We start from the raw sequence: 21,864 nt of genomic DNA, 5'->3' as shown, positions 1-21,864 counted from the left end.
AGAAACAAATGTGCTCCAAATGTTGTTTACAGAAGTATATTTTGTTCAATTGCTAAAAGCTGTAAATAGCTCAAAATAAAATTTTCCAGGACTCTGAAAAACAAAACAATGGATCAGTAATATTTTAAGCAAAGTCAAAAAGATTACTTTAGTCTTACATTAGTTCACTCCATGCAGTTATCTCCTGTTCTGCTTGATATTGATGAACATTTCACCTCTCCATGAGAGTCCTGAAAGTTTTTTCTTTATTCTATTGCCAAAATTTCCAAAGTTATCAGAAATCTGCATTTAAGAGCACCTGTCAATGTCGTAAACCTGATTATAAATCACCTTTCAAAGAGGATTAAAACAAGACAACAATTGTCTGTGGATGACAAAGAAGTCTTAGGACAGCCACTATTAAAGCTACAATTGACAAATTTTGGTTACTTCTGTTGCATACAATGATTTTATATAACAATTATTACTATTAATAAAATACACTAAGTCATATTGGAATTATGGGAGTCTTCCATTTTTTTGAATCACATACAAATAACATATTTATACAAATACAGCCCAAGGAAAACCAAACACCATTTCATATTTGACAATGCTTTCTTTCTTTCCTTTTTTTTTTTTTTTTTTTTTTTGAGGTAGAGTATCACTCTTGTTGCCCAGACTGGAGTGCAATGCTGCAATCTCTGCCTACTGCAACCTCCGTCTCCTGGGTTCAAGTGATTCTCCTGCCTCAGCCTCCTGAGTAGCTGGGATTACAGGTGCATGCCACCACGCCTGGCTACTTTTTTTGTATTTTTAGTAGAGACAGGGTTTCACCATGTTGGCCAGGCTGGTCTCTAACTCCTGATCTCAGGTGATCCACCCTCCTTGACCTCCCAAAGTGCTGGGATTACAGGTGTGAGCCACTGCACCCGGCCTGACAATGCTTTCTGACATTTCTTCCTGTTTGATTTTTATACCAAATAAGCCAAACGTCATTTTTGTATTTTAGAAGACCTAATATCTAAAAGATATTTAGGTAAGAAAAATACATAATTTATAATTTGATTTTTTAAAGGTTTGTCAAATATCAAACCCCAGGTTATCATAAGTCACTCACTAACCAAAATGATAACTCAAAAATTTTAAAAAGACAAAAACCTTTACTCACTAATAGAGGGAAGACTTCACTTTCCACACAATCTTTTTTTCCTTTCCTTTTGCTCCAGTTTATTCAAAAGGGCAGACAAAAATATTTCATTTTTTAAATATTACATGAAAATCTTGTTCATGAAAAAAAGCTAAATCTCACCCTTGCATTAATGTACTATTGATGTCAAACCTAATTCTTAATAAAACCTTATAGATAAATCTATCTAGTCTTAATCAGTTTGACAATAAGGTAAGATTCCTATAACCCTTTTATAATACTTTATAATTTTGTGAAAGAGCAGATTAGTGCTCTAAAGAAAACCAGTTGTACTTTTATTCCAGTGTTCAATTTATAAAAAACCGAATACCCCTTTAACTTTAGCCAATATGTTAACACACAGAATTTCTTTTACCAGATGTAAATTTTTACAAACCTTTCACAACTTGGTTAATCCTTCAGCGCTATTTTATCTAACTTAAAACAATCCTTTAACCCTTTAATTTAGGACAAAAGTAATCTACATTCCCATGACTTCTTGTAATCTTTTACCAAAAACACATTTGACTTTTTTTACATACCTAGCATGTGAATCTGTTTTTATTTCCCAATGATTACTAAAGTGATATAAACTAAAATACACCATGGTTTCTATTTTTCTGAGAAAATATTTGATTTGAGCTCTTATTTTTTTAAACCAATTAATCAAATATCCTTCATATTACACACACAGCACATATAAATACACAGATGGAAGAGGATCAAGTACCTGTAAGATTTTTCATTTGTCAGTTTCTTAATTGGATTACCACACTGGCTTCAAGATGGATCCATAGGAGAAACAGGGCCAGGAAAGCAAAAACTAAGCAGTTTCCACAGCTTAATAAGTAGGCACAGCTGGAAGGCAAAACAGATCCCCCCAAATTAAGACTCCTATTTTCATACTGGAACCTGGATCCCAAAAAGAGGGAATCAGCCCATCTCCCATTGGCATCTTACCTGTCAGTGGGGGGCGGGGACATTTCCATGCCTTCTAGGTGGCCAAGAGCACACTTCTCTGATTCAAATATGCAAAAAGCCAAGTATCTCCCCATAGCTGCCATTAGCCATCCTTAAATGTATATTTCCTACCTACTTATTACATATCTAATTTGTCTCATAATGTGAAGTAATTTCTGATACCCCGGAAGGTAAAAACCATCAGATAATGCAATGCAAAAATGGAACAGAGCCTTAGACTTTGAGAGTAATCTATCCAGTTCCAGTTCCTGGGGTTTCATGAAGAAAACAGATGTTTTTCCCAAAATGCCTATCGTGGCACTGCCTCTGTTTTTTCCAAGGACCTCCAGCTGTTAGAGCTTGAATATCTGCAATTAATTAAGCCGACTTTTGGGCCAGACGTGGTGGCTAACGCCTGTAATCCCGGCACTTTGGGAGGCAGAGGCAGGCAGATCAATTGAGGTCAGGAATTCAAGACCAGCCTGGCCAACATGGTGAAACCTCATCTCTACTAAAAATACAAAAATTAGCCGTGAGTGGTGGTGGGTGTCTGTAATCCCTGCTACTCAGGAGGCTAAGGCAGAAGAATTACTTGATCGCAGGAGGTGGAGGTTGCAGTGAGCCAAGAATGTGCCACTGCACTCCAGCCTGAGTGACAGAGCATGAGCTACAGCATGGAGCAGTCTCCATTGGAGTCTCCCAGAAGAAGCCTCCAGCAGCCAATTTTGAGCTCGTAAAGGTTTATAACTGCTCAAGATCATTTTTAGAGTTAAGTATAACATAAATTTCAAAATTTCTCTATGCTGCATGGTAGAAACCTAGAGAGAATACTGCCACATGGCTACAGGGTCAAGCTCCCAAGAACATAAAACAAGAGGGAAACTTCATCCATTATTTTGTTGTTGTTGTTTGTTTCAGGGACTTCTTTTTTGTTTCTTTGGGTTTTTTTTTTTGAGACTGAGTCTTGCTCTGTCTCCCAGGCTGGAGTGCAGTAGCACAATCTCAGCCCACTGCAATCTCTGCCTCCCAGGTTCAAGCAATTCTCCCTGCCTCAGCCTCCTGAGTAGCTGCAACTGCCAGCATTCACCAGAACCCTGGGTAATTTTTGTATTTTTTGTAGAGATGAGGTTTCGCCATGTTGGCCAAGCTGGTCTTCAACTCCTGACCTCAGGTGATTCGCCCATCTTGGCATCCCAAAGTGCTGAGATTACAGGTGTGAATCACCATGCCTGGCCTGTTACAGGGACTTCTGACCAGAAGTTTCAACATGTGATCTCTGGGCAAGATGGTGGCCCAGAGTAACAGAAAAGATAGGAAAGGGAGAGAGAGAGATACACACACACAAGCATTGCCTATGGCAGGGCAGGAGAGGTGAGGAGCTCAGGAAAGCCAGAGAAAGACCCATGCATTGCACTGAATCAAAAGTTTAGGTGGCCACCTTTTGGTTGTGAAAGAGTCTTTTTTGCAGTCCCATCTGCTCTCAAGTTTCCCACTTTAGGGAGGAAAAAGCTCCACATGTTCCATGATTCTGTACTCACCTAATTCTGTCAGCCACAGCCATTAGCAAAAAGTGCAAGGCAAATTAATACAAATACAAGGCTGGGTACAGTGGCTCATGCCTCTAATCCCAGCACTTTGGAAGGCTGAGGCGGGTGGATTAGCTGAGGTCAGGAGTTGGAGACCAGCCTGGCCAACACAGTGAAACCCTGTCTCTACTAAAAATACAAAAATTAGCCAGGTGCGGTGGTGGGCGCCTGTAATCCCAGCTACTCAGGAGGCTGAGGCAGGAGAATCACTTGAACCTGGGAGGTGGAGGTTGCAGTGAGCCAAGATCTCGCCATTGCACTCCAGCCTGGGCGACTAGAGTGAGACTCCATCTCAAAACAAACAAACAAACAAACACAAAGACAATAGTGGTTAACATTCCGTAATGCCAAATCTAATCTTAGCTGAGAGGGACTTTACTGAGAGGGGCCTCTAACCCCCTAAATCTTAGGAAAGACTCTAACCTTTCTAAGTTGCACCTCAAACACAAGTTTTTCAAGTGTTCTTGCCTTTTATTAAAAGGGACCTTTTATCTTATCTGTCTTAGGAGACACTCTAACTCCACTAAATTGGGCTACTAACCTGATCGCATTCTTTACCTGGGTACGCCACCACTTACAAAAGGTTAGCCAATTGGTGATTCAATCTATTTCCTTTGGGTTGGGGGTTTCCTTAGGATCATCCCTTTGTGATTCACTGAAAAAAAGCTTCCAGAAATGGTCCCAATCCAGAAATGAAGATTGGGTTCTTGGATCTGATACAAGAAATAATTTAGAGCTGGGGGTAGTGGCTTATGCCTGTAACTCTGGCAATTTGGGAGGCAGAGGTAGGAGGATCACTTGAGGTCAGGAGTCCAAGACCAGCCTGGCCAACATGGTGAACCCCCATCTCTACTAAAAATACAAAAATTAGCCAGGCATGGTGGCACATGCCTGTAATCCCAGCTACTCCAGAGGCTGAGGCAGGAGAACCTCTTGAACTCAGGAGGCAGAGATTGCGGTGAGCCGATTGGAGTGCTGATCCCAGCTACTCCAGAGGCTGAGGCAGGAGAATCTCTTGAACTCAGGAGGCAGAGATTGTCGCCCTCCAGCCTGGGCGACAGAGCAGGACAACTGTCTCAAAGACAAAAAAAAAAAAAGAACAGAAAGAATTTTGGGTGAGTCTGCAGTGCAAAGCAAAAGCAAATTTATTAGGAAAGTAAAGAAATAAAAGAATAGCTACTCTGTAGGCAGAGCAGCAGTGTGGGCCGCTCCACTAAGGATACTTACAGTTATTTCTTGATTATATGCCAACCAAGGGGTGGATTATTCATGAGTTTTACAAGAAAGGGGTGGGCAATTCCCAGAACTGAGTGTTTCTCTTCTTTTTAGACCGTGTAAGGTAACTTTCTGATGTTGCCATGGCATTCGTTAACTGTCATGGCACTGGTGGGAATGTCTTTAGCATGCTAATGCATTAAAATTAGTGTGTAATGATTTGTAAGGACAATCAGAGGTCTCTTTCATTTCCATCTTGGTACTGGTGGATTTTTGTAGCTTTTTTACTGCAAACTGTTTTATCAGCAAGGTCTTTGTGAACTGCATTTTGTGCCAATCTCCTATTTATCTGTGACTTAGAATGCCCGACCTCATGGAAAAGCAGTCCTGTAGGTCTCAGCCCCATTTTACCCAGCACCTATTCTAGATGCAGTCGCTCTAGTTTAAACACCTCTGACATGGCTACAGAATGCTGGAATGTGGCTGGTCTGAACTGCAATGTGCTAGAAAGGTAAAATACAAGGTTACATTCGAAGACTTACCTTCAAAAATGTATATGCTTTATTAACCATTACATGCTAATCACATATTAAAATAATAATAATGTGGATATATTGGGCTGATTAAATTGTTGCAATCAATTCCACCTGTTATTCCATCTGTTTCTTTCTTTGTTATTTTGGGACATAATTTCTCTGTCGCCAGGCTGGAGTGCTGTGGTGTGATCTCGGCTCACTGCAACCCCTACCTCCTGGGTTCAAGCGATTCTCCTGTCTCAGCTTCCTTAGTAGCTGGGATTGCAAATGCTTGTCACCACGCCCAGCTAATTTTTCTATTTTTGGTAGAGTAGGGGTTTCGTCATGTAAGCCAGGCTGGTCTCAAACTCCTGACCTCAGGTGGTTCGCCACCTTGGCCTCTCAAAGTGCTGGGATTACAGGCATGAGCCACTGTGCCTGGCTCCACCTTTTTCTTTTTACTTTTTAACATTTGGCTACTAGAAAATTCATAATTTACATGTGGCTCATATTTTACTGCAGAGGATTGCCTCCCTTTTGAAATCTCAGGCTGCCTGCATGTATTAGTCCATTTTCACACTGCTACAAACAAATACCTCAAGCTGCGTAATTTTTTTAAGTGGTTTAATTGAATCATAGTCCTACATGGCTGAAGAATACTTGGGAAACTTAAAATCATGACCATGACAGAAGGTGAAGGGAAAGCAAGGCCCATCTTAAATGGTGGAAAAAGAGAGAGAACCGGGGAGGACGTGCCACATTTTTAAACCATTAGGTATCTTGAGAGCTCCCTTACTACTGCAAGAACAGCATGAGGATAATCCACACCGATGATCCAATCACCTCCTACCCAGTCCCTGCCCTGACAAATGGGAATTACAATTTTTCTTTTCTTTCAGATGAAGTCTTTCTCTGTCACCCATGCTGGAGTGCAATGGCACCATCTTGGCTCACTGCAACCTCTGCCTCCTGGGTTCAAGCAATTCTCCTGCCTCAGCCTCCTGAGTAGCTGGGACTACAGGCACACATAGCCATGCCCAGCTAATTTTTGCATTTTTAGGAGAGACGGGGTTTCACCATATTTGCCAGGCCTGTCTCGAACTCCTGAACTAGTGACCTGCCTGCCTCGGCCTCCCAAAGTGCTAGGTTTACAGGCGTGAGCCACCGCGCACGGATGGGAATTACAATTTGAGATTAGATTTGGGTGGAGCCAGAAAGTCACACCATATCACTGCAAAGGATCCGCAGCAAGGAAGGTCATAAAATCCTAAATTTTAAAATAATTGTCATTATTTCAATGTATGAATAAATATTATATATCATTTATAAATGCATATGACATTATACACAAGGTTAAATGCAAATATCCTCTGAAGTTGGCCTGGCTCAGATCAAGGAAGAAGCCCTGCCTGTAAAGGCTGCAGCCTAGGCTGTTATTTTTGCTTCACTCAGCCCCGTGTCTGATCAAATATTCCCTCACTCAGGGCATGAAGGGTGGGGCCTGAAACCTTATCCAATCAGGAGCCGTGGACTAGAAACTGTCCAATCAGGCATGCAGCTGGAAAGAACGGGCTACTTCCGTAAGTTTGCCGGTCCTTTGTGTTTCTCTGCGTCCAGAGCTGCAGTTCTTCTCTTCACTGCTCTGTGTCCTCTGCTCCTAGACGCCAAGCCTATTTGTCCTTGTGTCCTGCAGGTATCTGCAGATTTATGGCTAAAAGACCGGGACCCCCTGGAAGCCGAGAAATGGTGAGTGCTGGTCCGTCATCGTGAGAGAGGGGTGGGGGCTGGTTAGAACCGGCTGAAAGTGGCTGTAGCAGGACCCAAACTTTCTCGCAGTCAGTTCCAGAGCCTGACGACCCAAATCCTCTTTGGCCCAGCTCGTCTCTCGTCCCCTCCAGCCGCAAGATAGTGCCTGGGCCAGGGCCTGGGACCCTGGGAGTTCTTTTTCCTCTGCACTGGCTTTGCCCTGGACTGGAGGCCTCTCTGGTGTGCTCTGCACTCCCAGCGCCTCACCTCACCCAGATTGTACAGGGATGGGAAAGTCATCAGGGGAGGATCCTGACTCAGGGTGCAGGATTCATGTGTGGAAAGAGCTGTGGTCCTGGGGTCCCTAGTTCCTCATTTTTCCTTTTAGAGATGTATGGGAGTCACTCTAAAAATGAGAATCTGATCAAAGTGTGATTCAAGAATCATAGAGCGCCCAGCTGTGGTTTGTGGGTTGTGATCCATGGGAGAGACTTGAAGAAAAGTCTGTTATAAGTTGCATGATGAAACAAACCAGATTCAATAATTGGTTTGGTACAGTTATGTAGTTTCCTTATTTGTAAGATCCAGGTGAAAATTTCTTGGTTATGTCATCAGAGATTAATTGGCAGTCTGTGGTTGCCTAGGCCTGAATATTTTCTTCAAGATAGTAATTTCCAAGAAATGCTTTTTTTATTTTGTTTTTTGAGAGGGAGTCTCGCTCTGTCCTCCAGGCTGGAGTGCAGTGGTGCGATCTCACCTCATTACAACCTCCGCCTCCCAGGTTCAAGTAATTGTCCTGCCTCAGCCTCCCGAGTAGCTGGAATTACAGGTGTGTGCCACCACGCCCAACTAATTTTTGTATTTGTAGTAGAGACGGGATTTCACCATGTTGGCCAGGTTGGTCTCCAACTTTTGGCCTCAGGTGATCTGCCTGCCTCAGCCTCCCAATGGGCTGGGGTTACAGGTGTGAGCCACTGCACCCAGCTGATTTTTTTTTTTTACCTTTTATTTTAGGTTCAGGGGTACATGTGCAGGTTTGTTATATAGGTAAAATCATATCATGAAGTTTTTGTGTACAGATTATTTTATCACTCAGGTACTAAGCATAGTATCCAACAGATTTGTTTTCTGATTTTCTCCATCCTCTGACCCTCCACCCTGAACTGAGCCTCAGTGTCTGTTGTTCTCTTATTTGTGTCCACGTGTTCTCATTATTTTGCTCCCACTTAGAAGTGACAACATACAGTTTTTTATTTTCTGTTCCAGCACTAGTTTTCTAAAAATAACAGTCTCCAGTTCCATCGACGTTTCTCCAAAGGACATGATGTTCTTTCTTATAGTTGCATCATATTTCGTGGTGTTTACATACCACGTTTTCTTTATCCAGTCTACCATTGAAGACGTACAGGATTATTTCTTGTTTTTGCTATTGTGAATCGTGCTGTAATAAACATATACGTGCATGTGTCTTCATGGTAGAAAGCTAACATTCACTGGGTAAATTCCCAATTGCGGGATTGGGAATGGTAATTCTGTTTTCAGGTTTTTGACAAAATGCCAAGCTGCTTTTCTCAATGGTTAAATAAATTTATACTTTCACCAGCAGCGTATAAGTATTCAGTTTCTCCACAACTTCACAAGCATCTGTTTTTGTTTTTGTTTTTGTTTTTACTTTTTATTCTAATTGTTTTTATTTGAATTATTTCTTTTTTTTCCATTAGCCTAGTGTTTTATCTATCTTATTATGTTTACATAGAATTAACTTCTGGTTACTTTGAACTTTTTTTTTAAGACAGAATTTCACTCTTACACCCAGGCTGGAGTGCAGTGGTGCGGTCTTGGCTCACTGCAACCTCTGCCTTCCAGTTTCAAGTGATTCTCCTGCCTCAGCCTCCTGAGTAGCTGGGATTACAGTCATGTGCCACCACGGCATATTTTTGTGTTTTTAGTAGAGACAGGCTTTCACCATGTTGACTAGGCTGGTCTCAGACTCCTGAACTCGTGATCTTCCCGCCCTGGCCTCCCTAAGTGCTGGGATTACAGGAGCGAGCCACAGCACATGTGTGGCCCGTTGAACTTCTTATAGTTATTTATGTCTCAAACTTCTTCATTTCAGCTCTGATTTTGGTTATTTCTTGACTTTTGTGAGCTTTGAAGTTGGTTTGCTCTTACTTTTGAAATTCTTTTAATTGTAACATTAGATTTTTAAATTGAGATCTTTCTAACTTTTTGATGTGGATGTTTAGTGATATACATTTTATTCTTAACACTGCCTTAGCTGTAACCCTGAGATTCTGGTATGTTGTATTTTGGTTGTAATTAGTTTCAAAAATTTTATTTCTGCCTTAATTTCATTATTTCCAAAATAGCCATTTGGAAGCTGATTATTCCATTTTTATGTAATTGCATCATTTCACATGTTTTTTGTATTGAATTATTCTATACATTTTCTTTTTAAAATTAATGAGAAAGATAAGAAGAAATAAAAGTGCTGTGCTCTTAATCTAAATGTTAAAAATTATTCAGCACTTAATACCAACTCCCAGGGTGCTATGAAAATTAAATCACAGAATGTGTTACTCCCAGCACAGGGTTCTGTGACATGCTCCTGAGCACATAGTACCTGCTTAATAACCATTTTATTAGTACATGTGTACAGGTTAACCAAGTGCAGATTTACTCAGACATTGCTGTCTTCTGTTGTCCCTGTAAACTTAAAAAAGCCAACAAAAATATAGTATTTCAGGGTGGAAATTGGTTGTCTTTATTTGTAGCAGAAGTATTAGTATTGTGACAAATGTGGTGTGTGTAAGGGACTCTGCTGTGCCTGCTTTCTCTCGCTAATGCTAATAATGTGTCTGGGAAAGCACAATCAGCATTTACAGGGGACTTGTAAAAGCCCATTCCTGGACCCTTTTGGATCCTGCAGAATCACATTGCATAGAGCGGGGCCGAGATTACCAAGTGACTTATAAACTTGAGGGGTTCAAGATACTTTCAGGATAGTTTAGTTCAACCTTTGCATCAAAGGAAGGCTGCACTGCCTGCCCTGTTTAAGTTTGGTAGGAAGAGGTCAGTGTGGTTCATGCTCCTATTACTCTAAAGAAAATTGCTGGTTTCTGATAGGGGAGGGCAGGGACAAAGAAACTTATATTTTAATAGTTGTGGAGAAGCTCATTGTTCTCTCATTGCTCTTAAATCTTTTCAGTTATAAACAACAAAAATGGGTGAATGTTTTCTGCAAGCCTCGGTCTTTCTGCCCGTGGGTGTGTGTGGTGGTAGCAGGTGAATAGGTTGTGCTTTAAAGTCATGTTCTCAAGATGCAGGTTTGATATGTCCAGGGCATCTTACCTGAAAATACATTTCAGAGAAAGAGGAGGAAAAGAAACAAATCACTTTTTCTCGGGTGAGCCTGTCTCAGATCAAGTGCAGTGTCCACTCTGCCTTTTGGAATGCCTTGTGTTCAGAACTTGGAAGTTTTTACTTCTCTACTTGTGCTGTTGATCTCTAGTGAGTTTGTTTCAACTATTTTTTGTGATTTTTATGATAGTCAAAGGGTTCTGAAAAAAATATTTGTTTTCTATATGCCATAGCATTCTATACATTTCTCTTCACCTTAAATTCTTGTATATCATGCAGAATTCTTACCATAAATTTATGACCTACCATATATAAAATGTTCCCATTGTAGCTGTTGAACATTAGAAGGTGTGGATACTCAAGATTTCTATTGGGGAAACACCGTTGTCTTTGGATATTAGTGAAAAATGAAACATGTTATATTGAGGTTTCATCTGTGTGCTCTATTAGTTCCATGCAGAACATGGTTTAGAAAATGCTCATTTAAACAGGGTGGCATTTATTACCCAGGAAGTTCTGAAAAAACTGTTAGGAGATACTTGCTTTCCAGGGTGCCAAGGAAAGACTACTTAAAATTACTAGTAAAAATTACAGAACAGGGAAGTTATCTGCACCTTCAACTTTGCATAAAACTGATGTTTCTTTATAATTAAATTTAGGCCAGGCTCAATGGCTTTGGCTTGTAATCCCAGCAGAATTGGTAGGCCGAGGCAGGCAGATCACATGAGGTCAGGAGTTCGAGGCCAGCCTGACCAACGTGGTGAAACCCCAACTCTACTAAAAAAAAAAACAAAAATTAACCAGGCATGGTGCATGCACCTGTAATCTCAGCTACTCGGGAGGTTGAGGCAGGAGAATTCCTTCAACTCAGGAAGTGGAGGTTGCGGTGAGATGAGATGGCACCACTGCACTCCAGCCTGAGTGACACAGTGAGACTGTCTCAAAAAAAAAAAAATATATATATATATATATAATTAAACGTAGATTACAATTTACTTTCCTGAGAGGAGAGAAATGCCACAGCAGTGATGTTGTATTGTGTGTGCATCAGCACGTAATAAAAATGTGTCCTAATAAAGTTGATAACAATTTTATTCACTTGGTTCAATATCTCTATGACATTTTTTCCACTCTAGAGTTAATTCTTATTCTCTTAATTATTAAGGACACTTAGGAGATTTACTAGCTGAAGTGCATAAACCATCTCATTTAATCTGGAAGCTGTCCTTTCCTTTTAGATGACTTTTGCTTATATTTGTCTTTTAAAAATGAAGGCTCTTATCTTTATTTACAGGTGAGAGAAACTGGGAAAAACCCAGACTCTGCCATTTACTGGATATTTGACGAAATATTCTTACTAGGCTAGAAACATTGGTGAGCTTGCTAAAAATTCAGAAATTCAGACTTTCTCCGAAATCTCCTGAAACAAAATCTCACAAGATCTTTAGTTTATTGCACATACCAAGACTTGAGAGGTATCTTCCAACTCATCATGACTGTTCTATCTGAGAAATATACACAACTTATTCTATATGATGTAAATATAGCACTCAAAAATAGACATGTCCGGCCAGGCGCAAGTGGCTCATGCCTGCCATCCCAGCACTTTGGGAGGCTGAGGTGGGTGGATCACCTGAGGTAAGGAGTGCAAGACCTGCCAGGTCCACATGGAGAAACCCCATCTCTACTAAAAATACAAAAATTAGCAAGTCATGGTGGCTCATGCCTGTAGTCCCAGCTACTCAGGAGGTTGAGGCAGGAGAATCGATCGAACCCGGGAGGTGGAGGTTGAACTGAGCCAAGATCATACCACTGCACTCCAGCCTGGGCAACAGAGTGAGACTCGGTCTCAAAAAGAAAAAAAGAAGAAGAAAAGAAAAACAGAAAAAAAAAGACATGTCCATGTTGATGCCCTTAATTTTATAATGTATCATCCAGAAAAGTATCAAATCTACAGTGGTATTGTGGATCTAATGCTATCCTCTTTTCTCAGAGTTAGAGAATACTTCAGTGTTAAAAATTATCTTATTGAATAATTTTAGTCAGTCTTATAAGTGAGAACCACTTCTTTTTACTCTCTTTTTTAACTTGAGTCAAATAAAAATCTCTGCCTATGGCCATGTGGTAAGTGCTTGTGTGTTCATGAGTGGTTTTGTTTGTTTGTTTTCCAGGGACTGTTGACATTCAGAGACATAGCTATAGAATTCTCTCTAGAGGAATGGCAATGCCTGGATTGTGCTCAGCGGAATTTATATAGAGATGTGATGTTAGAGAACTACAGAAACCTGGTCTCCCTGGGTGAGGATAACTTAAATACATAGTTCCTAATATATTTCTTTTCTCTTTTCTAAGATGTTTTTGGTAATTTCTGCTTTTCAAGAATGAATTTTAGATCTCCGATTTTAAGAAAATCTTGGGGATTCATTGGTGTAGAACAAATTCTTCAAGATGTTTTATCTTGACCAGAACTTTTGCCTTTCCTGAGCTTATGTATCTTTTGCTCTAGGTTAGTGGGAATTCCAAAAATGCCATGGCATAAAATATCGTTGCCCACACATTAGAATTCAGTTGCTGCCACCAATTTTTGATTCAGTAGTACTGAGTAGTGAAATTAAGGACCTACAAATTTAAAATATTTTCTGAATATTTAGGAAGTTCTATTATGAATCATTATTAATTTTCTAGAATTTTCTATTATATCCTGTAAGCATAATACTAATTTGGTAATTAAAGAATTCAGCATGATCTATGTTACTTTTTTTTCTTAATAAAACAGGTATTGCTGTCTCTAAGCCAGACTTGATCACCTGTCTGGAGCAACATAAAGAGTTCCAGAATATAAAGAGAAATGAGATGGTAGTCAAACACCCAGGTAGGTGAAAGCGAATGAAGCAGATGAGACAGATGACAAGTACACAAATCAAGGAGGCAGCCAGTCCTTAAAGTGTGGTCTGGGGAGCTGTGCTTTGATGGAAAGAGTTTCTGAGAAGCTCAAGTCATTTTTTTCTTTTGCTCTCACATAGGGACACCTTCTGCCTCATGCTGTTAAATTCTCTAAGGATTCCACTTTTGCTTCAATAATCTTTCTTCAAGTTCGCAGTGTGAGCCAAAGTTTTCTTTAAAGGTTATCAGGGACTGCACAAACTGACTGCTTTGCCATTGCTTTTGGGGACACACTAATATCTGCATATTTTTGAAAAACTCTAAACCATTAAAAAAAATTTTTTTTGCATCATGTCTAAAATGTGTGAGAATAGTAGTTTCTCTTTCATTGGTGGTCATCCATTTTTCTGCACATGCCATTCTGTTTTTATTACTGTAGCCTTGAAATACATTTTAAAGTTTTTACAAATTTTTTGAAAATTTTTTAATTTTTTATATGTATTTATTTATTTAGAGGCTTGGTTATCCCCCCACTTGCTGTGGGGAAATATGCAAGCAGGGTACCTTTTATGTCTTCATTTTACTGTGTTGCACATTTTAGATATAGATTCATAAATGGTATTGCTGTATTATATAATAATTTCATTTTAAATTATTTAAAGAACACATGATATTTTTATGATGCCTATATATCTTTTTTCTCATAAAAAACAACTTACATAGGTTTCAATTTCTTTACATCATCAACAGTTGGTGTTTTAAAAAAATTTATAGTGGCCATCCTAATTGATGTAAGGTAATTTTGTTTTGTACTGTGATTATGTTTTGCATTTTTCTATAAATTATTAATTCTGTGCAACCTTTCAAATGCTTCTTCCCATTTGTATATCTTTTTTATTAAAATTTAGTTTAATCATTTTTCCATTTCTTTCTTTCTTTTTTTTTTTTTTGAGACGGAGTTTCGCTCTTGTTTCCCAGGCAACAAGAGCAATGGCGCGATTTCAGCTCACAGCAACCTCTGCCTCCTGGATTCAAATGATTCTCCTGTCTCAGCCTCCTGAGTAGCTGGGATCAGGGATGTGCCACCACACCCAGCTTATTTTGTATTTATAGTAGGGATGGGTTTCGCCATGTTGGTCAGGCTGGTCTTGAATTCCTGACCTCAGGTGATCTGCCCACCTCAGCCTCCCAAAGTTCTGGGATCACATGTGTGAGCCACCACAGCAGGCTCATTTGTCCATTTCTAAATCAAGTAATTCAATTATTGTTGTCTAGTTCTAGGAGTAGTTTATATATTCTCAATATTAAGTCTTATCACGTGTGATTTTCAAATATTGTCACCGATTTCTTGGGAGACACTGTCACTCTATTAAATGTTCTATTTGATTGCAGAAATTTTGAAGTTTAGCCCAATTAAATTTTTCTGTTCTCCTCTTTGTTGCTCATGCATTTGATGGCATATCTAAGAAAATGTGCCAAGACCAATGTCATGTCTTTGCACTATACTTTTTTTCTAAGAGTTTCATTGGGTTTTTTTTAGTCTTAAGTACTTCGTTTAAAATTTTTTTGTATGTGATGCAATTAAACCATTCAGCTTCATTTTTTCAATGTAGATGTCCAGTTTTCAACATTATCTGTTGAAGGGATTATATTTTCTCCATTGTCTGCTCATGGCAACCTTGAGGCAGATTATTTGGTCATACACAGAAGAGTTCATTGCTGGGCTTTCTATTTTGCTCTATCATGTCTTTATCTGTCTTTTTGTGAATACCACATAGTTACTGTTATTGCAGCTTTTTATTATGTTTTGAAATTATGAAGTATAGTGCCTCTGTGTTTTTCATGTGTGTTTCTCTAGATTTGGTTCATAATAAAATTTAAAAATTTTAAACAATATTTCAGGAATAAATGTACTTTTGGAATTTTGATACAGATTATATTAAATTTGTTCCCCACTGTGGGTTATGTTGACATCTTAACAAATTAAGTCATCACTTAAATATGCTGGCCCTTGAGAAAAAATATTAAATTAATTTAAATTATTTGACCCTGTGCAAGAATACAGTGAAGAGTGTGTTTATTTCCATGTATTTTTGATTTGCCAGTATTACTTTTTTTCTTTTTAGTTTTATCAGTTTGGGTTAGAAAACATATACTGTATGATTTTGCTCTTCTTATTTTTTTTTTGACTCAGAGTTTCTCACTCTGTTGCCCAGACTGTAGTGCAGTAGCACAATCTTGGCTCACTGCAGCCTCAACCTCTTGGACTCAAGTAATCCTTTCACCTTGGCCTACTGAGTGGCTGGCACTACAGGCATACCCCACCATGCCCAGCTAATTTTTAATTATTTGTAGAGACAGGGTCTCACTGTGTTCCCAAGGCTAGTATCAAACTTCTTGCCCCAAGTGATTCTTCCACCTTGGCCTCCCAAACTGCTGGGATTACACCTGTGAGCCACTGCACCTGGCTGATCTTTTGAAATTTACTAAGACTTATGTGTTCTAACAGAACACAACAGGTGCAAATAAGAATATTGTGTATCCACTCACTTTTGACTGGAGAGTTCTGTACATGTCTGTTTAGCCTCTTTGGTTTGTGATATGGTGTAGATGCCCTCCAAATCTCATGTTGAAATGTAATCTCCACTGTTGGATGTGGGGCCTAATGAGAGCTGTTTGCATCATGGAGACAAATCCCTCATGAATGACTTGGCACAATCCCCTTGGTAATCATAGGGTTCTCACTCTATTAATTAACATGAGAGCTGGTTGCTTAAAGAAACCTGGCTCCTCCACCTCATCCTCGCATCATCTTTCAGCATGTGACATGTTTGGTTCTTCTTTGCCTTCCACTATAATTGTAAGCTTCTTCATATCCTCACCAGAAGCAGATGCTGGCATATACTTCTTGTACAGTCTACTGAACTGTGAATCAAAAAAATCTTTTTCTTTATAAATTATCCAGTCTAAGGTTATTTTCTATAGCAATGCAAAATAAATTCATACACAATATAATATTCTTCAGGTTTTCAGTTTTTTTAATTGATTTTTTATTTAAATTTTTTATTATTGAAAATGAGGTCTTAATGTTTATAATTTTGTGTTGCTATTTTATTTCTTGCTTTATTTCTGTCAATATTTGCTTTGTTTATTTTGAAGCCCTGATGTTATATATGCGTATACATATAGATAGACATAATAATTATAGATTCCTAGTAAATGGACTCATTTTACCATTATATAATATCAATCTTTGTCTCATGCTAGTAATTGACTTATTTGCTTTGGTGTGTCTATAAAGATTTTTTCTTTGTGCTACATTGTAGATTCTGTAAACCATCTTAAATGTTACAACAGTATATTTTAAATTGGTAAAAAAATGACTTCAGTTGCATAGAAAAATTTGTCCTCATTATTCTACCCTATACTTCTTATTGATGTTGCTGATTATATCTTTTTATGTTCTATGATTATTTTTATGCTTATATTTTTCAAATTTTAAAAAATAGCTAAAAGTATTTTCTGCACCATCACAATAATGCCACAGAATTTTACTTTTTGTATATGCATATGTTTTTCAGAAAGTTATGTATTTTCATATGATTACATATATTTTTCATCATGTTATTTTAAGTGGAAAGACCTCTTTGCAGCATTTTATTTAGGACAAATGCAATGATTATATGCTTTTCCAGCATTTATTCATTCTGGAAGAGTTTTATTTTTCTTTATGTTGTAGTACATTTTTTCTGGTTTTATTACTCTCACCATGAAAATTTTTTTCAGCCTTTGACCATTTTACACAGTTCTTTTCTGACCTGCAAGGTTTCTGTTTACAAATTCACTGGTTGTCTCAGAGGACTATGCTTATAAATAATACCTCACTTTTATCTTGCAGCTCCCAAGATTATCTTCTGGTTTGTGACTTCTGAAACTTTGCTTAAATTTGTGTTGCAGATCTTTTTGTATACATCCTAGTTTGTTTGTTTAGCTTCTTCATTTTTTACATACTTTATTCTTACTTTTAAATTTTTTCAGTTATTCTTTTTTACCTCCACATCGTTTATTTTTATTATTGCAAGTTTTGTTGGTATTCTTATTTTTCTTATTTTATTTAGGTGTCTGGTTTTCCATTTTTCTCATCGAGCATAATATGTATTATCTTAAATTTTAAAAATCAAGATATACATCTTTATTTTTATAGTTGCTTTTACAAAATTTTTGATTTTTTTGATTGGACCATGTTGTCCTCATGTTTTATATACATTGTAATCTTTGTTTGAGATTTAGACACTAACATAAAACTACCTTTCATGATCTTGATAATGCAGCTCCTTCCTGTCATAGCATGACACCAATTGTCTTTGGTAGAGATTCTGGGATTCTCACAAACATGTTCTCAGGATGTGTTTTGTCTGCAATTTGTATTTATTTTTCAATTAAAAGACTTCTTCATATTTCTTCTTAGTGGTCAGTAACTACGTTCTACACCTGTCTTCTGCCCATGATACTGCAGTCTTTCTGTGGTTGTAACATTCACTTTTGAGCTCAGAAGACTTAAAGCTGTTATTAAAGGCACCATGTTCTTCTATTGGGGATGAGGAAGGGCTGTGTTGGGTAAATACAGCAGGCTTTTCTTTTCTGTCTGTATGGCTCTGGATATTGTGCTCACATGGTGCCCACACTTACTTTTTGTATAAATTTCCAACAAAGGTGTTTTGATCACTATGATTTTGTTACATTTATACATCTATGAAGGAATTATGGCCTGTGGTATTTTGATATGGCATTTTGCTAATGTACCTTGTATAATTTTATATATTTCATCTGTGGAATATATTTATATGAGTCCAGAAAGTGGAGTAACTTGTGCTTTTTATGTCTTTCAGTTACGTGTTCCCATTTCACCCAAGACTTTCAGCCAGAGCAGGGCATAAAAGATTCACTCCAAAAAGTAATACCAAGAACATATGGAAAATGCGGACATGAGAATTTACAATTTAAAAAATGCTGTAAAATTGTGGGTGAATGTGAGGTGCACAAAGGAGGTTATAATGAAGTTAACCAATGTTCGTCAACTACCCAAAACAAAATATTTCAGACTCATAAATATGTCAAAGTCTTTGGTAAATTTTCAAATTCCAATAGACATAAAACAAGATATACTGGAAAGAAACATTTCAAATGTAAAAAATGTGGCAAATCATTTTGCATGCTTTCACACCTAAATCAACAGCAGGTAATTCATACTAGGGAGAAGTCCTACAAATATGAAGAATGTGGCAAATCCTTTAACTGCTCCTCAAACCATACTACACATAAAATAATTCATACTGGAGAGAAACCATATAGATGTGAGGAATGTGGCAAAGCCTTTAGCTGGTCCGCAAACCTTACTAGACATAAGAGAACTCATACTGGAGAGAAACCCTACACATGTGAAGAATGTGGCCAAGCCTTTAGGTGCTCCTCAACACTTACTAACCACAAGAGGATTCATACTGGAGAGAGACCCTACAAATGTGAAGAATGTGGCAAAGCCTTTAGCATATCCTCAACCCTCACTGACCACAAGAGAATTCATACTGGAGAGAAACCCTGCAGATGTGAGGAATGTGGCAAAGCCTTTAGCTGTTCCTCAAACCTTACTAGACATAAGAGAATTCATACTAGAGAGAAACCCTATGCATGTGAAGAATGTGGCCAAGCCTTTAGCTTATCCTCGAACCTGACTAGACATAAGAGAATTCATACTGGAGAGAAACCCTACACATGTGAAGAATGTGGCCAAGACTTCAGGCGCTCCTCAGCACTTACTATCCACAAGAGAATTCATACTGGAGAGAGACCCTACAAATGTGAAGAATGTGGCAAAGCCTTTAGCTTATCCTCAACCCTCACTGACCACAAGAGAATTCATACTGGAGAGAAACCCTACAAATGTGAAGAATGTGACCAAGCTTTTAAGTGGCATTCAAGCCTTACTAAACATAAGGTAATTCATACTGGAGAGAAATCCTACAAATGTGAATAATGTGGCAAAGTCCACTCTCAGGCCTTATAATACATAAAATAATTTATACTGGAAAAAAACACTACAAGTGTAGAGAATGTAGCCAGGCCTTTAACCAGTTCCAAACCTTAATTGAACGTAAGAGAATTCATATTAGACAAAAATTTTATAAACGTAAAAAAAAAGTAACAAAGCCTCTAACCAACCCTCAAACCTTAATGAACCTAAGAGAATTTATTTAAAAAAAAAATTTTTGAGATGGAGTCTCCCTGTGTCACCCAGGCTGGAGTGCAGTGGCATGATCTCAGCTCACTGTAACCTCTGCCTTCCGGGTTCTAGTGATTCTCCTGCCTCAGCCTCCTGAGTAGCTGGGATTACAGGCGTGTGCCACCACACTGGCTGATTTTTTTATTTTTAGTATAGATAGAGTTTCACCATGTTGGCCAGGCTGTTCTTGAACTCCTGACCTCAGGTGATCCACCTTTGTCAGCCTCCCAAAGCCTAAGAGAATGTATATTAGAGAGACCCTAGAAACATTAAAAAAAGTGACAAAACCTTTAAGCACATCTCAGGCCTTACATAATATCTGATCATTCATTCAGGAGAGAAACTCTACAAAAGCAAAGAATGTGGTAAAGCTGTTAACTAGTCTTGCACCCTTATTATACATAACAGAATTAATACTGAAGAGAAACCCTGCAATAAGGAATATGGAAATGTCTTTAAAAAGTCCTCAAACATGAATAAATGTGAGATAATTGATATTGGAGAGAAACCCTGCAATTGTAGAAAAAAATGTGGCAAACCCTTTAACTGGTTCTCCATGCTTACTCACTAAAAAATTTTATACTGGAGAGAAACTCTGCATACATAAAAATGTGACAGAGCATTTAAGCACACCTCAAACTTTTCTGAAAAAGAGAAATCATAGTGGTGAGTAACTCTAGAAATGTGTAAAATGTGGCAAGGACTTTAAATGGTAGTCACACGTTACGGTAGGTAAGATAATTTAAACTGAAGAAAACTCCCACAAATATGAAGAATGTGGCAAAACTTTTAACAAATTCTCACACCTTATGGTACAGGAAAGCATTTATACTAGAGAAAAATTGTACAAAGAATGTGAAAAGCCATTAATATCAGGTCACATCTTACTCAATATCAGAAAGTTTGTACTTAATAAAGGGATTATAGGTCAGGTGTGTTGGCTCATGCCTATAATTCCAGCCTTTGGGAGGCCAAGGTTGGTGGATCATGAGGTCAGGAGTTCAAGACCAGCCTGGCCAACATGGTGAAACCCCATCTCTACTAAAAATACAAAAACTAGCCGGGTGTGGTGGCGTGCACCTGTAATCCCAGCTACTCGGCAGGCTGAGGCAGGAAAATTACTTGAACCAAGGAGGCAGAGGTTGCAGTGAGCTGAGATAGAGCCACTACACTACAGCCTGGGTGACAGAGCGAGACTCCATCTCAAAAAAAATTATAAATGTGATTACTGTAAAAAGACCTTTTGGAAAATATAGGCCTTTAAAGTAAAGACTAGTTATTCTGAAGACAAACATACAAACATAAAGAGGATTGTTGTACCTTTACCTCCATTACAGATTTTATTGTACACATTTTATATTAAAGGAAAAATTTGAAGATCTGGAGAAGATGCTCAAACTTTGTTGAACATTAGAGAATTTATATTGGAGAGAAAGTCTAAACATGTAATGAATGTGAAAAACATTTGTTCAAAAACTACAGCTTAGAAAACACCAGTTTATACTAAATATTTTTGCAGAAGCAGTAAATGGAGAAAACATATTAAATCAAAAATTAAGTCTATATAAACATCTGAGGAGGCACAGTAGAAAGATGAAGGCACTGAAACTTCAGACATTACACGAAATCAGTGTTGAGTGTAAAAGAGATCCAAAGCTAACACCATATACATGTTAAAGAAGTAGATTTTTTTGGAGATTTATAATTACCTTTGAGGTATGCTTCTTTCTTCTGTAAAAAAATAGTTTCTGAAAAGCAAATAAAAATGTAACTCAAGTCTCAGATTCCGTCATATTGACTCTTCCCATTGTTTGTGAAAGTATTTGATCAGTTGTTTCATCAGAGATAGGAGAGATTGTTTTTTATCAATTGTACGTTTATGTAATAAAATGCAATAAATTTAAAAATTTTTCAAAGATTATGTGTCAGCTTAATTTTTTCATTAAACAAAGTTGTTTTTAATGTGTTAAAACTATTGTGCTTTGAATGAAGTGTTAATTTGTCATCAAATTTAATGGTTCCCATTTTACTTAAGGTTCTACGTAAAAGATGGTAACAGTATACTATTTGTTAATGTAGGGGAATGACATCTCTAGTAATCTCTTTTTTGCCAGTGTTTTTTGTTTGTTTGTTTTGAAATGGAGTCTTGCT

At 38.0% G+C, this 21,864-nt stretch overlaps 1 protein-coding gene across 1 annotated transcript in view; it reads left to right on the top strand.

Moving 5' to 3' along the window:
- LOC129040191 (zinc finger protein 479-like) overlaps nt 1-19,729 on the top strand; it is a 57,286-nt gene extending 37,557 nt beyond the window's left edge. The window contains exons 2-6 of the mRNA XM_054494303.1: nt 6,929-7,024; nt 7,138-7,190; nt 12,722-12,848; nt 13,327-13,422; nt 18,323-19,729. Coding sequence (XP_054350278.1) covers nt 6,929-7,024; nt 7,138-7,190; nt 12,722-12,848; nt 13,327-13,422; nt 18,323-19,467 — 1,517 coding nt within the window. The 3' untranslated portion in view covers nt 19,468-19,729. The remainder of the gene's footprint in view (nt 1-6,928; nt 7,025-7,137; nt 7,191-12,721; nt 12,849-13,326; nt 13,423-18,322) is intronic.
- Nucleotides 19,730-21,864: the final 2,135 nt, after the last annotated feature.

Source organism: Pongo pygmaeus, chromosome 6, assembly GCF_028885625.2.
Source record: "Pongo pygmaeus isolate AG05252 chromosome 6, NHGRI_mPonPyg2-v2.0_pri, whole genome shotgun sequence".
NCBI classification, from domain to species: Eukaryota; Metazoa; Chordata; class Mammalia; order Primates; family Hominidae; genus Pongo; species Pongo pygmaeus.
Note: the sequence above shows the minus strand (reverse complement) of the source record. Positions and strands in the feature narration are given on the sequence as shown.